The 15356-nt window shown below is 40.4% G+C and overlaps 2 protein-coding genes across 2 annotated transcripts; one reads left to right on the top strand and one right to left on the bottom strand.

Annotated features, from left to right (window-relative positions):
• Positions 1-482: 482 nt before the first annotated feature.
• LOC125192895 (TPR repeat-containing thioredoxin TDX-like) lies at positions 483-3476 on the bottom strand. The gene is made up of 10 exons (XM_048090571.2): positions 3340-3476; positions 3215-3248; positions 2194-2349; positions 2032-2119; positions 1863-1943; positions 1712-1776; positions 1509-1634; positions 1300-1404; positions 1062-1092; positions 483-837 (listed from the first exon to the last, which is right to left on the bottom strand). Exons 1-10 carry the CDS (start codon positions 3447-3449, stop codon positions 767-769), a joined length of 867 nt encoding a protein of 288 aa, XP_047946528.2. The 5' UTR covers positions 3450-3476; the 3' UTR covers positions 483-766.
• Positions 3477-4448: 972 nt separating this feature from the next.
• LOC125202736 (thioredoxin H1-like) lies at positions 4449-6643 on the top strand. Its single transcript, XM_048101217.2, has 4 exons — positions 4449-4592; positions 4683-4716; positions 5615-5804; positions 6161-6643. Exons 1-4 carry the CDS (start codon positions 4483-4485, stop codon positions 6484-6486), a joined length of 660 nt encoding a protein of 219 aa, XP_047957174.2. The 5' UTR covers positions 4449-4482; the 3' UTR covers positions 6487-6643.
• Positions 6644-15356: the final 8713 nt, after the last annotated feature.

Genomic DNA, 15356 nt, shown 5'->3' with positions numbered 1-15356 from the left:
CCAACTAACTTTTATAAAGTAGCGCCTCTGCATACGGTGTCGTTTTGGGAAACTTATTCCTTCCAAAGTTACAAAAATGATGAACAAACTTATTCCTTCCAAACTTATTCAGATCACATTATATTTGGAGCAAAAATGTATGTTGTGGAGTTAATATTTAGATCATATTTTCAATTTAGGTCTATGATATATAAATACATTTCAATAGGATTTATCGATGACACATTCAGCTTTATTATATTCCATTCAAAAAATAAGTGGTGATGAAAAGAATGGCTCACTTGGTATGTATTGATCTCTTTTTTCATTCAAATTTGTAACGTGAGACGACTCAAATGTAATATGCCAACATAATAACACAGGAAAATTATTTTTAATGCATAATTCCCAAAAAATGTAAATAGTTCCAAAAATGTAAAAATATATCAAATGTAATATGCCAACATAAACACAGGAAAATTATTTTTAATGCATAGTTCCAATTTCCAAAACAATGTACGTAGATAGTTCCAAAAATGTAATTCTATAGGGATGTAAAGAATGTTAAAAGGGAAGAAAAATCACTTTATACTTTCTCTTGTAATTCTATACACTCAAGAAATCAAGATTTATCCGGCATGCTGAGCAATCTTCTGCTCAAGCACGTTGTTGTCCACGGTGACGAGCTGATGATCCACCTCCTCACCATTTCTGATGAAGAAGAAGGTCGGCATGCTACTGATGTTCCATTCAGCAACGACCTCTCTAGCCTCGTCGATGTCCACTTTCAAAAAAAGAAGTTTTGAGTCCTGGGTACCTCTTCCAACTCACTATCAGAATGGATCGGGGCGATTTCTCCTGCAAGCAAATGTAACGAAATTGGATATGACGCGTATCAAGGCTGAGAATTTTAGAACACTAAAGAAAACTTGAATAACGGAACGTAATGCAATTCATTCAGACCAACTTTTATCGTATGCCTAAGTTCAGGAAAAAAGATATAAACGAATCAACAAATGTTTTGTAATAGTCGAAACATAACTACTTGAAACGAAATATTGGATAACAGTTTTGTGAATTACCATCATTTGAAACAGAAGCAGCTTCAGCAACCTGCAACAAGATTTAAAAAATGGAATTACTCATTCAGAACTAAGAGAATATGATGAATGAAATCCGGTTAATGTACGTGAAGTTTTATGTTTAGATATATGTCGAGGAATGTAACATGTTTAATACTCGCTTGTGTAGAAAATAACCGTTGAGATTTCAGGGACTATTAAATGCTATACTGCGATAAACAAAAAGGATAGGACTCACTCGACATGTCTTCCTCAGGCGCTTGATTCGTCTCAATTCCTTCTCTTTACGCAGGCGTTCATATTTCCGGTTGTGCTCTTCAATTTTCTTCACATTGCGTTCAACCTATAATGTTTTATGTAAAAATCATCTAATGTAACTCTGCTTTAAGATTGAAGCCCAAAAAAAAAATAGAAAGCGACGTCATTAAGATACAAGGGATACTTTACCTGCTTGTACGCGTCAAAATCCAAAGTTGATGCAACGTGAAAATCACGAGCTGCCTCTTCCCACAAGCCCAGCATTGCTTTTGCCAGCCCTCGTATTCTGTATTCTACTTCCCCGTGTGGGTTGATCTATACAAAAAATCGCACAATAATCTTCTTAAAAGGTGAGGTTTTTACCCTTGAAAGCATAAACAAGTCACGCGTACCTGTAAAGCTGCATCAGCATCTCGTATCGCAGCATTTGGTTTCTTCAATCCGAAAAAGACAGTCGCTGAAGAAGAGGACATTAATATGGAGTAGTTATTAAACACGACATCTCATACGAAAATATCTACAGTTCACAAGCATGAGAGTTACCTCTACGTCCATAATATACTGGCGAGATTGGATTCAACATGATTGCCTCAGTTAGGTAATCTACGGCCTCACTTAACTTTCCTGGTATAATATAATTTGCAACAGTCAGTTTCCTAGAAAATAGACTATCGACAAGAAAATAGTAAAAGAATTTCCATAAACTGCATACCATCAACGCTTGCTTCAATAGCTTTTGCTTTAAGTAGATAAGCAGCTTTTTTATTTTCTTCAGTTACTTCAACAGAAGGGTCCCCCATCTGTAATAAAGTAAGCAAACATGTAAATGGGACAAATCGGGCAATATGGAATCCGAGTTTTTTGAGCTACTCACTTTCTGTGGAGGATCATTGTCCGGCTCCACAACGCCTGAATTATCCAACTCAACGTCAGATTCAACAATCTCGTCGTCTGAGATATCATCCATTGGTGTATCGCGCTTCCTTGAATCAAATGGCTTTATATCCTCATGGTCCTCATCGTCTTTGCTCTGCATCAGGTCTTATGTCATCAGTGAATATAAATAACAGCAATAACGTCAGGTGGTGCATATAGTAAACAACCGAGGCAGTAGTTACCAAAATTATCATAAAAGTGTTACCATTAGCTTTCAGTAGCAGAAATACACAAACAAACGTCGCAAAGAACTTCAATGACAAAAGTTAAAAAGTGCAAAACAAACTTAAAGATGCTAGCAATCACGAGACAAATAGCGATTAAATGATACGCGAAACATGTTCACTTATGAAGAGTAAGACTCGATCCTCCAGCGTCCAACGCTGCTTAACTCGCTAATATGATAATTCTTTCATGTACGTTACACGTGGCCCTTCCACGTTGTCACCAACTTAAAACGAGCCAATATATAAACCTCGCGCCAGTTCAGATCAATGATGGATGGGAATATAACTACTGCTCAATTTGTCACCAATGAAATACATAACAAATTGGAAGTCATCAATGATGCAAGCATAGAGACAGTGTCAACAGTGGATAACATTAAAGATTTCATTCGACTTCCGATTTTTGCAAGTGAAAAACACCCTCAATCCCTATGTCTTAATAACATTCTTTTGCAACTAGATCCAAACCATCAAAAACCAGACATGATAAATCAATGCAGTTAGTTCATTGCATTTCAAGTTGGCAACATCAAAGCTAAAAAAACAATCAAACCAGACTTACTCCAAGTCCAAGATCCAACCACACAACTCAACATCCAAAATCCACAAACAAGTTTCCATTTTTAAACATAAAAACACACAATCAAGAAGTATCCTTTCGAATCAGCTTGATTAACTACAGCTTCATCAATAAATGAAAACAAAAAAAGATGCTCATGAGATCTAGCTCACCGATCCTCCAAACGCCGGAATTTGAGCTCCCAAACTGAAACAAAAAACAAAAAAGGCAATGAAACCCCTGAATACTTCCTCAATTTACAGCAAAATTAAAGTTGATAAACAAAAAAAGTTTGCACCTTTGCAGAAAATTCTTGAAAAATGCAAGAGATGGAGTGTGTAAGACATGTGGATTTAGTTCGTAGCACTCCACAAAGCCCTTCAAAGCCTGAATCTTTTCCGCTTCCATTTTCTCTCTTAAGCTTGCAGGAGTTTACACTGAGTATGCGAGAATCTTTCTCCTTCAAAATGCTTAGAATAAAGATTCTATATATGCACCACTTTTATAAGTGTTGGCACAAACCGGGTTATCGGGTTGTCCGCAATTGGGCCGGGTTTGGATTAAATTCTATATATGCTGAGTTCTTTCTTATTGGGTCAATCCAATAAAAATTTGATAACTTTAAGTTGGTTTGGGTTAGGTCCAACTTATCTGTTCAGATATAAATTAATGTTTTTATTATTTTTTAAATTAAAAATATTATATGTAGATATAAATCATGATAGAGTTTTAGTATGTTATGAAAGTTTTAATTGTGTAATAGTATGATGTTTTAATCATGTAATATCATATTTAGATTGTTATCGTGGCATGTCAAGTTAAATTGTAGTAGTAATAGTAGTAAATTACTAACGTTAAAGATGGAGCTGATAATTTTTGACATGACACGAAAATTTGACATAAACTCAAGCTCTATCAAAGTCAAGAGAATAATTATTTTGTGGAAAAGCTCTATCAAACTCAAGCTAAAAATAGTAGGAGTAATAATTATTGATGATAAGAATTCTTCCATTTTTGTTGCAAAACTTAAAATCTACACAACGTTTTTCTGACTACATTCTTTAAACAGTTCAGCAATATAACAAGACTATAACAATGTTCAACAGACCAAAAACAGAACATAAAAATTCATACTAATATACACAAAGGTATAACACAAGCTGAAACTGGTTGTTTTTTTTTTTTTTTTATCTTGAACTGGACAAATATGTAGTGTATTTTAATTTATGATAAAATTAATGTAATAAACCTTAGAAGACTACATTAAAATTAGGGTAATTACCCATGGCCCAATTGCGGACAGCCCGAGGACCCGTTTTGTGGCAACCCGAAGACCCGTTTTGTGGCAACATATAAAACTGGAGCTGTGGAGCATATTCAGAATCTAAGCATTTTAAACCAGAAAAAGATTCTCATTTCTCAAGCAAGCTAAGAAGAGAAAATGGAGGCGGAAAGGATTCAGGCTTTGAAGGGTTTTGTGGATTTCTGCAAACTGAACCCACATGTTTTACACACTCCAACTCTTGCATTTTTCAAGAGCTTTCTACAAAGGTGCTAACTTTTTTGGTTGTCAACTTTAATTTGGCTGTAAATTGAGGAATTGTTTAAGGGTTTCATTGTTTTCTTTTGTTTTTGTTTCAGTTTTGGAGCTCGAATTCCGGCGATTGGAGGATCGGTGAGCTAGATTCATGAGCTTCTTTTTTTGTTATTTCTGTATTGATGAAGCTGTAGTTGATCAAGCTCATTTGAAAGAATACTTCTTGATTGTTGTGTGTGTTTTATGTTCTAAAAATGGAAACTTGATTTGTGGATTTTGGATGTTAAGTTATGTGGTTGGATTGGATCTTGGAGTAAGTTTGGTTTAAATTTGTTTTTTTGAGGTTTGATGTTAGATGAATTGAAACATTGAATTTCCAACTTTAAATGCAATGAACTCTTTAATGTTATTAAGAGTAGCGTTTGATGGTGTTTTCACTTGCAAAAATCGGAAGTCGAATGAACTCTTTAATGTTATCCAATGTGGACATTGTCTAGCTCTATGCTTTCATCATTGATGACTTCCAGTTCGTTGAATGTTTGAGCATATGTATTTCATTGGTGATAAATTGAGCATTAGTTATATTCTTATTCACCATTAGATATATAGATTGGAAATGGCACGAGGTTTATATACGTACTGGCTCGATATTTATGTTGGTGACAACGTGGAAGAGCCACGTGTAAAGTACATGAAAAAATTATCATATTAGCGAGCTAAGCAACGTGTGATGCTGTAGATGCTGGAAGAGTGAGTCTTACTCTTAATAAATGAACATGTTTCGTGTCTCATTAAATATCTCTATTGGAATCATGATTGCTAGTATCTTCAGTTGCAGTTTTTAACTTTTGTCGTTGATGTTCTTTGCGGGTTTGTTTATGTGTTTCTGCTGTTGGAAGATACACGGTAACATCAGAGAGTAACCATAATCTGACAAATTTGGAAGGCCACATCTTAACATTATTGCCCCGGTTGTTTCCTATATGCATGACCTGTGGTTATTTTATATTCACTGATGACGTAAAATCTGATGCAGAGCAACGACGGTGATGACTATGAAGACAAAAAGCCGTCTGCTTCAAGGAAGCATGATGCACCAATGGAGGATACCTTAAATAAGGACATTGTTGAATCTGACAATGATCCTCCACGGAAACTGGGTTGCGTTGAAGTAACCGAAGATGATCAGTTATCAAAAGCAAAAGCTCTGGAAGCACTGGCTGAAGGTATGCAGTTTATGGAATTCATTTTTTAAATCTCATTGCATGATGCTGAAGCTGCTTCTCATTACATACCTATTATCTAATATTTTTCATTTTAAGTAATTATGTTTCAACTATTGATTAATGAATATGTGTTCTTCTCAGTAGTTATATTCTCATACTGATTCGTTTATATCTTTTTTCTTCGTATACTCATCTGCGACTTAACTTAGGCATACGATATAAGTTGGTCTGGATGAATTGCATTAGCATCCGTTATTCAAGTTCTCTTACGGCCTAAAACTCAAACTCTTTAGTGTTCTTAGACTCTTAGCCTCGATACGCGTCTTATTAGCTAATTTCATCACGTTTGCTTGCAGGAGAAGTCATTCTGATCCATTCTGGTAGCGACTTGGATGAGAAGCTCGATGCTGCTTCAAAGGCATCTCGCCTCTCAGTTCTCTACTTCACCGCAACGTGGTGTGGGCCCTGCCGTTACGTCGGCCCTGCTTTCACTAGCTTGGCGGCTAAGTACCCAAAAGTCGTGTTCTTGAAAGTGGACATCGACGAGGCCAGACAGGTTGCTTTTGAATGGAAAATCAGTAGCATCCCGACCTTCTTCTTCATCAGAAATGGTGAGGAGGTGGATCAGCTCGTCACGGTGGACAAAAACGCGCTCGAGCAGAAGATTGCTCAGCATGCTTGACTGATTGTGTTGGAAAAAGTATCTACATTTGATCCATAGAACTACATTTTTTGGAACTATGCATTACAAATAATTTTCCTTTGTTAATTATGTTCGGATATTACATGTGAGTTGTCTCACGTTATAAATGTGAAGGGAAAAAAAGAGATCAATTACATACCAAGTGAGCCACTCTTTTTCTAATACCAATTAATTTTCGAATGGAACCTCATAAAAGTCCAGCTAGTCGTCCTTTAATGTGGATCGAAGCTTAATTGAGAAACTACCAAAACGAAGAAACTTAATTGTCGAGTCTGATGTTGAATTGAATGATTAAGATGTTGTGGAGTCTCGAGGTATGGCTAAAGCGATGTTGGGCTTGTGGGAAGAAGCTGTAAGAGATTTGCATATGGCAAGAAAGTTCGATTTGGATGAGGAGGCTACTGTGATGCTTAAGAAGGTGATTTGCATAATCTAGCAATGTTTTTGCCTAGTTCATGAAGGTGAAAATTCTGTAAAAACAGTGCTGCTTGTAACCTTTTCAGGTTGAATAGAATCGCAAGAAGATTGCAGAACACCACCAAAAATTAGTACTTGATGATAAATTTTTAACATAAATTAAAATAGATAATAAAAAACACTGGTCTAAGAAATGAAGTTACTGGTTTTATATAGTTAATCCTAACTCTCAAATTTTGATATTTTTATTATCTTCTTGGGAAATAATTAGTTAGTAGTATAACGTTAATGCAACCTGATTTGTAAAATAGTCTAACATGCCGAATAAAAGGTAAAATACTCCATTAGTGTCTTTTTCATGATAAAAATAGGCATGTTATTAATAATGTGTTGTTGCATTTTCTTTTTAAAATGCTGTTCATAATATAAGTGTATCTTGTTTGTTGGTAAAATTAATTGGTAAGACATCTCCCCTTTGAATAAAAAAAATCAAAGGAAAGTTTTGAAGAGAGAATTCCTAGCATTTTTCTACAAAGCAATTCTACCGGGATAGTTCCTGCATTTGATTGGATTGCACATGGACCTCAATAGTAGTGGATTCAACTTGCAGGATTCAATCGTAGAAGAAAACAACACAACAAGTTAGATTTAGTTTCGTTGTGTTTTACATGCTCAACTTGCAATATAATTATAAATCTAGAACTGTTATTCTTGTATGCAATTTCCGCTGCGCTCATTAGATGAATACAAGAATTCCTAACACAGTTTTCGTGCGTAGTGTGTGCAATTTTCGTGCATAGTGTGCAATTTTTGTTCAGTGTGTGTAGTGTGTGTGTGTGTGCAGTTTTTGTGTGTAGTGTGTGGAGTCAGTGGCGGAGTCACAGTGGGGCCAGGAGGCCCCTGGGCCCTGTTGGAATCTATGCCCGGTCAATGGACTTTGACCAATTATAATTTCAACGAGACATTTAATTTTGTAAAATTAAATGATATAGCGTCAATCTACGTTCGGAGTAGATGACCGTGGTATATTTATTTTCTCAAATCCGATTCCCGGTGAGTGAGAAATAATTGTTTAAAGTTGTGCAAAAATTGCAAACTTAATGAGCTATGAGATTAGGGAATAATTAAGAGAGTTAATTATCCCACATTGAAAGTTTCAACCTTATTAAACTAGTATTTAATAAGAAGGATTATTACATGGAATAATTATAGTGGACTAAGATGGGTTGTAGAGCCCACACGCGCGCACACGCGCGCGCCGCCGCCGCCGCCCGCCCGCCGCGAGCCGCGAGCCGCGTGCCGCGAGCCGCGAGCCTCGAGCCTCGAGCCCGAGCCCGCGCTCGCGCTCGCGCTCGCGCTCGTGCTCGTGCTCGTGCCCGTGTCCTTGTCCTTGTCCTTGGATCTTGGATCTTGGCAATTGGTCTTTGGGTGGTCTTTGGGCTGTTCTTTGGGCTGTTCTTTGGGCCTGGTCGTGGGCTTGGTCGTGGGACACCTCGTCAGTATGACGCGGTAAGCCAACGTGGCTGACACGTGACAGTCCACGTCATGGACGAATCTAGAAGCTTCTAGATTCAGACTCAGCTCTGTAACGTTTGTAACGCTTCGTAACCGACGACCGTTACGGTATGCCATTGATGACAGCCATCAAGGCTGGGTTGACCCCTGCAGTGGACTAAGCCTATAAATAGGCTAGCCATTCTAGCATTCTACACGCCAGAAACTAGAATACACTCTCTTCTCCCTCTGCATTGTTCTTCTGTCGAAGCTCTGCCCTCTCCTCCATCCAGTTCGCCGGAGCTCTGCTGATAGCGGTGCTGCTTCACCAGAGACGTAGCCGTTTTATCTTTGGGGACGAAACGCCAATCCGAAGAGCACTACCGGGGCGTATCTCGTCTTGCGGAAAGAGGACTCCTCGACTCGGCTCTTTATTCCTGTTCTAAAGTTTATAGTTTCGATTTCCGTTTGTAATTTTCATATCAGTTTTCTACTGTATTCCTTCTTGTAATCTCTAAATCTCTAACAATCGCAAGACGAGATATAACTTGCTTTTGAAGGAATTTGGACAAAACTGAACCTAAACCTTTCGAAACTTTAAACACCTTTGCTGGAGATGTCGACTGAATCCAACACCGCCGCTGCCACCACTCCGGCCACCGCCGCCGCCATCATTTCCTCCACCATGGCATCCACCACTATGATGCCTACTCCCGGGGTCTATCCATCTTCATCAACAACCCCTTGGGTGTATACTAATACCCAGGGGCTCACTGGTGGATCCACTTCGAGTGGGTCGGTTGGTTCCACTTTTAGTGGTTCCTTCGGATCCTTTAATGGATCGAGTGTTGGGGCCTTCGGGTCTCACACGAATGCGGGGAACATCGAGTCTCACGCGACTGCTGGGGCCTTCGGGTCTCATGCGAGTGTTGGAACCTTCGGGTTCAACACGGGCTTTGGCTCCTTCGGGACCAATGCGACCATGGCGGGCTCTATGCCCAACATGAATGGTGGGGGCCCTATGCCCAACCATGTTGTTGGCTCCTTCGGGGGCAACATGAATGGTTCCTTCCAAGGACCAAGTGCGGCACCTTTGGCACCAAGAATGATGCCACCCGCCGAAAAACCACCTAAGTTTGGAGGAGCTGACTTCAAGAGGTGGTACCAAAAGATGTTGTTCTACTTGACAACATTGGGCATCGCCAACTTCCTCACGGAGAACGAGCCGCCCGCGCCAAGTGATCAAGAGACAAGTGTTGAGGTCATGGCGGACTATGAAGCATGGCGCAAAGGAGACTATCTTTGTAAAAATTTTATTCTAAGTGCATTAGATGATAGTTTGTACAATGTATACTCCCTTGTAACCACATCAAAAGAGATGTGGGAAAGCCTACAAAAGAAGTATAGCATAGACAACGCTGCCGGTACGGAACATGTTGTAGTATCCAAATTCATGGACTACAAAATGGTCGATTCTAAACCGGTCATGGAACAAGTCCAAGAGTTCCAAATGATCATCCATGGACTCGCGGCTGAAGGGATGAATTTGCCCGACAACTTTGTGCGGTGCATACTCATTGAGAAGCTTCCTCCTAGTTGGAAGGACTTCAAGCACTACCTCAAGCACAAGCGAAAGAAGATGAGTCTTGAAGACTTGATAGTGAAGCTGCGCATTGAAGCGGATGTGCGCAAGATCGATCAAAAGGCTAAGGGCTTTAGCCCACTTGATGCAAAAGCCAACTTGTTGGAGCGGGGCGGTCCCTCCAACAAACGCCCTCGCCCAAATCAGAAAGACAAGGGGAAGGGAAAGCAGCCTACAAAGAAGTTTGAAGGCGAATGCTACAAGTGTGGCAAAACTGGCCACTTTGCCAAAGACTGCCGAAGTAAGAAGAAGAGGCCGGCAGCCCACGTCGTTGAGAAGGAGTTCAAGGACTGGAATGAAGATGACCTCGTTGCCGTGGTCACTGAAGAAGTCAACATCGTTGACAACAAGGGCGGCTGGTACATCGACACCGGCGCTACTGCTCATGTTTGCTCCGATAGGAGCAAATTTGCCTCCTACACTGCTGTTGAAGGGAGGAAGATCAACATGGGGAATCAAGCATCATCCGAGGTCCTCGGCATTGGCAACGTGATTCTCATGATGACCTCCGGCGTCACTATCACTTTGAAGGACGTGCTGCATGTCCCGGACATCCGCAAGAACCTAGTGTCAGGATCAATACTAGTTAATAAGGGGTTTAAACTTGTATTTGAGTCTGATAGGTTTGTTTTGTACAAGTTTGGGAAGTCCCTCGGAAAAGGTTATGTAACCGATGGACTTTTCAAGCTTAGTGTGGCTACGCGCCTTGTTCCAAAGCCTTTGGCTAACAATAATAATAAAGCATCTACTTCCTCTTATTTGACCGAGTCTTCAAATTTGTGGCATTGTAGATTGGGACATGTAAATTCAAAAGCCGTGAAAAGATTAGTAAATTTAGACTTACTAAAGGCAATTGAAGTAGATACCCAAGACAAATGTGAAATATGTCTTGAGGCAAAAATGACTAAGTTACCGTTTCACTCAATTGAGCGGAAAACGAAACCCCTTGAACTAATTCACACGGATGTATGTGACTTAAGGATGGTGCAAACTAGAGGCGGTAAAAAGTACTTTATCACTTTTATAGATGATTGCACAAGATATTGCTATATTTATCTTTTAAGAAGTAAAGATGAAGCAATCGAAGCGTTCAAAAATTATAAGAACGAAGTTGAGAATCAACTTGGTTGTAAAATCAAAGCGATTCGAAGTGATAGAGGAGGCGAGTATGTAGCCCCGTTTGAGGAGTTATGCAACGCAAGTGGTATAATTCATCAAACAACTGCTCCATACTCACCACAATCTAATGGTGTAGCGGAACGCAAAAATCGAACTCTAAAAGAGATGATGAACGCGTTACTACTAAGTTCAGGATTACCCCAGAACATGTGGGGGGAGGCTATTTTGACAGCCAACTATATCCTAAACAAAATTCCACTCAAAGGAAAAGACATCACTCCTTATGAATTGTGGAAAGGTAGGAAACCATCCTACAAATACCTCAAAGTGTGGGGGTGTTTGGCCAAGGTGATGGTTCCCCCGCCCAAAGAAGTTACAATTGGCCCTAAAACAGTCGATTGTATCTTCATTGGATATGCACTTAACAGTAGTGCATATAGATTTGTCGTTCACAAGTCTGAAATATCTACTATTACAGTAGGAACAACAATCGAATCAAGGAATGCCGTATTTCTCGAAAATACATTTCCTTGCAAGGACAAAGAAGAAGTCCCAATCAATTCCGAGACAAGAATTGAAAATGAGGCCACTAGTTCTAAAACAGTGGATGAAGCCACCAGTTCTAAATCCGCGGATAAAGAGCCTAAATCGCGCAAGCGAGTGAGGCATGATCCAAGTGATGAAGTACTAAGACGTGGTAGTAGGGTCAGAACACCAAAAACATTTGGTCCTGACTACATTGCTTTTATGTTGGATGAAGAGCCAACGTCAATAAAAGTAGCATTCGATGGCCCAGACGGGTTACATTGGAGAGAAGCTGTTCAAAGCGAAATCGACTCAATTTTGCTAAACCACACTTGGGTGTTGGTTGATTTGCCCGAAGGTGCCAAACCTTTAGGGTGCAAATGGGTGCTTAAAAGAAAATTTAAGGCCGATGGAACAGTGGATAAGTATAAAGCCCGACTAGTTGTAAAGGGTTTTAAACAAAAGGAAGGACATGACTTCTTCGATACCTATTCACCTGTAACGAGGATTACATCTATCCGAGTGCTTCTCGCGATTGCTGCATTGCACAATCTCGAGATTCATCAAATGGATGTCAAGACTGCGTTTCTAAATGGTGAACTAGAGGATGAAATCTATATGGAACAACCCGAAGGGTTTGTAGTGCCCGGACAAGAGAAGAAGGTATGCAAACTGGTTAAGTCCCTCTATGGATTAAAACAAGCGCCGTTGCAATGGCACTTGAAGTTTGATAATGTGATGTTATCAAATGGGTTTAAAATCAACGAGTGTGACAAATGTGTCTATATTAAGAGCACAGATAACGGGTACGTTATAGTGTGTCTCTACGTTGATGACATGTTAATCATGGGTAGTAACACTCAAGTGATTAACGAGACAAAAGCCATGTTAAAGAGAAACTTTGACATGAAAGACATGGGTCTAGCCGATGTAATTCTTGGAATGAAAATTCTAAGAACATCCGATGGAATCATCTTAACCCAATCTCATTATGTTGAGAAGATATTGAAGAAATTCAATGCCTATGATGGCGCGCCGGTCAAGACTCCAATTGAACTCAATGTTCACTTGAGCAAAAACAAGGGCGAACCCGTTGCACAAGAAGAATATGCACGGGTCATTGGGTGCATTATGTACTTAACTAATTGCACTAGGCCGGACATTGCTTGTGCCGTGAACAAGTTGAGTCGCTACACTAGTAATCCAAGCAAAGAGCATTGGAGAGCTCTTGTAAGGGTTTTGAGATATCTAAAACATACTCAAAATTATGGGCTACACTTTTCGAGATACCCCCCGGTACTTGAAGGGTACTGTGATGCAAATTGGATATCCGACAATAAGGACTCACTTTCAACAAGTGGATACGTCTTTACTATTGGGGGCGGTGCTGTCTCGTGGAAATCCACGAAACAAACATGTATAGCCCGTTCAACTATGGAATCAGAATTCATAGCTTTAGATAAAGCTGGGGAAGAAGCCGAATGGCTTAAGAACTTCCTTGAGGATATTCCAGGTTGGTGTAAGCCAGTGCCTCCCGTGTTGATTCACTGTGATAGCCAAGCCGCTATCGGGAGGGCGAACAATGGCTTCTATAACGGTAAGTCTCGACATATTCGTCGACGACATAATACCGTAAGACATTTGATCACAACAGGAGTGATTACAATTGACTATGTGAAGTCAATAGATAATCTAGCGGATCCGCTAACCAAAGGGTTAAACCGTGATCAAATGAATAAGTTGCTAGAGGGAATGGGTTTGAAATCCACAAACTAAAGAATTGTCATAGTGGTAACCCAACCATGATGACTGGAGATCCCAAGAACTTGGTTCAATGGGAAAACTAAGCTATGAGAGTTCGAGAGAAACACTCATCTACATCTATTCCCTAGAGAGCAATAGAGTGTTTGAAAACTTGCCTTGTGGTGAGGATAAGTCTATGACTTTTAATGATTCCTAAGGATCTCAAGGAGATTGAGTTCTCAAAGAGACCGAGTAGGGCAAGATACTCGAGTAGGAATCACCTATGTAAGTGTGAAGTGTGGCCGCTTCAAATTACACACTTATGAATCCAAAGTGGTGTCCAAGGCCGCAAAGGACACAAAACGTGAGAACGGATGAGGTTGAGGTGTTTAAGTGTTAACACCATTGTCTCGGTGCACGTCGTGGGGGACTAGTTCAAAGCATCGCGCTACTAGGCCGCCTGTGTATCCGATGGCGTTGACTATGGAAGGTTCAAAGCTAAAAGCTACCTATCCTTATGCTTATATACCTCTCGAGGGTTGAGCTTGTGTCTGCATGCATTTGCATTTGGCTATTTCCACTCATGTGGGGGATTGTTGGAATCTATGCCCGGTCAATGGACTTTGACCAATTATAATTTCAACGAGACATTTAATTTTGTAAAATTAAATGATATAGCGTCAATCTACGTTCGGAGTAGATGACCGTGGTATATTTATTTTCTCAAATCCGATTCCCGGTGAGTGAGAAATAATTGTTTAAAGTTGTGCAAAAATTGCAAACTTAATGAGCTATGAGATTAGGGAATAATTAAGAGAGTTAATTATCCCACATTGAAAGTTTCAACCTTATTAAACTAGTATTTAATAAGAAGGATTATTACATGGAATAATTATAGTGGACTAAGATGGGTTGTAGAGCCCACACGCGCGCACACGCGCGCGCCGCCGCCGCCGCCCGCCCGCCGCGAGCCGCGAGCCGCGTGCCGCGAGCCGCGAGCCTCGAGCCTCGAGCCCGAGCCCGCGCTCGCGCTCGCGCTCGCGCTCGTGCCCGTGTCCTTGTCCTTGGACTTGGATCTTGGCAATTGGTCTTTGGGTGGTCTTTGGGCTGTTCTTTGGGCCTGGTCGTGGGCTTGGTGCCTGGGTCTATTTCTTTTTAGACCACCACCGTTTCCACGTCAACGAGCCAAGCGGGATGACACCTCGTCAGTATGACGCGGTAAGCCAACGTGGCTGACACGTGACAGTCCACGTCATGGACGAATCTAGAAGCTTCTAGATTCAGACTCAGCTCTGTAACGTTTGTAACGCTTCGTAACCGACGACCGTTACGGTATGCCATTGATGACAGCCATCAAGGCTGGGTTGACCCCTGCAGTGGACTAAGCCTATAAATAGGCTAGCCATTCTAGCATTCTACACGCCAGAAACTAGAATACACTCTGCATCATACACTCTCTTCTCCCTCTGCATTGTTCTTCTGTCGAAGCTCTGCCCTCTCCTCCATCCAGTTCGCCGGAGCTCTGCTGATAGCGGTGCTGCTTCACCAGAGACGTAGCCGTTTTATCTTTGGGGACGAAACGCCAATCCGAAGAGCACTACCGGGGCGTATCTCGTCTTGCGGAAAGAGGACTCCTCGACTCGGCTCTTTATTCCTGTTCTAAAGTTTATAGTTTCGATTTCCGTTTGTAATTTTCATATCAGTTTTCTACTGTATTCCTTCTTGTAATCTCTAAATCTCTAACAGGCCCCTCACCATTTGACGTATTCCTATATAAAATCTATGTATGCAAAGATTTTCAATTGTTCTGGTAGCTGAGTTGGTGGGTGTTTCAGGCAAACCAATCTAACTGATATCGGTTTAACTATTTATTCTCTCTTTTATTTTATTATTTCTCCACTTTAACTAT

The sequence above is a fragment of the Salvia hispanica genome, chromosome 2 (genome assembly GCF_029641045.1).
Source record: "Salvia hispanica isolate PSC_SH4W2 chromosome 2, Shi_PSC_v1, whole genome shotgun sequence".
NCBI classification, from domain to species: Eukaryota; Viridiplantae; Streptophyta; class Magnoliopsida; order Lamiales; family Lamiaceae; genus Salvia; species Salvia hispanica.
This window is presented reverse-complemented; position numbering and strand designations above follow the sequence as displayed.

Bases quoted from the DNA above. Each gene is read 5' to 3' on its own strand.
- LOC125192895 (XM_048090571.2), bottom strand. From the start codon at position 3,449: ATGGAAGCGGAAAAGATTCAGGCTTTGAAGGGCTTTGTGGAGTGCTAC. The intron at 3,249-3,339 runs GTGCAAACTTTT...TTTTTGTTTCAG, and splicing joins TTCAAGAATTTTCTGCAAAG to TTTGGGAGCTCAAATTCCGG. The intron at 2,120-2,193 runs GTGAGTAGCTCA...ACTTTATTACAG, and splicing joins ACAATGATCCTCCACAGAAA to ATGGGGGACCCTTCTGTTGA.
- LOC125202736 (XM_048101217.2), top strand. From the start codon at position 4,483: ATGGAGGCGGAAAGGATTCAGGCTTTGAAGGGTTTTGTGGATTTCTGC. The intron at 4,593-4,682 runs GTGCTAACTTTT...TTTTTGTTTCAG, and splicing joins TTCAAGAGCTTTCTACAAAG to TTTTGGAGCTCGAATTCCGG. The intron at 5,805-6,160 runs GTATGCAGTTTA...GTTTGCTTGCAG, and splicing joins TCTGGAAGCACTGGCTGAAG to GAGAAGTCATTCTGATCCAT.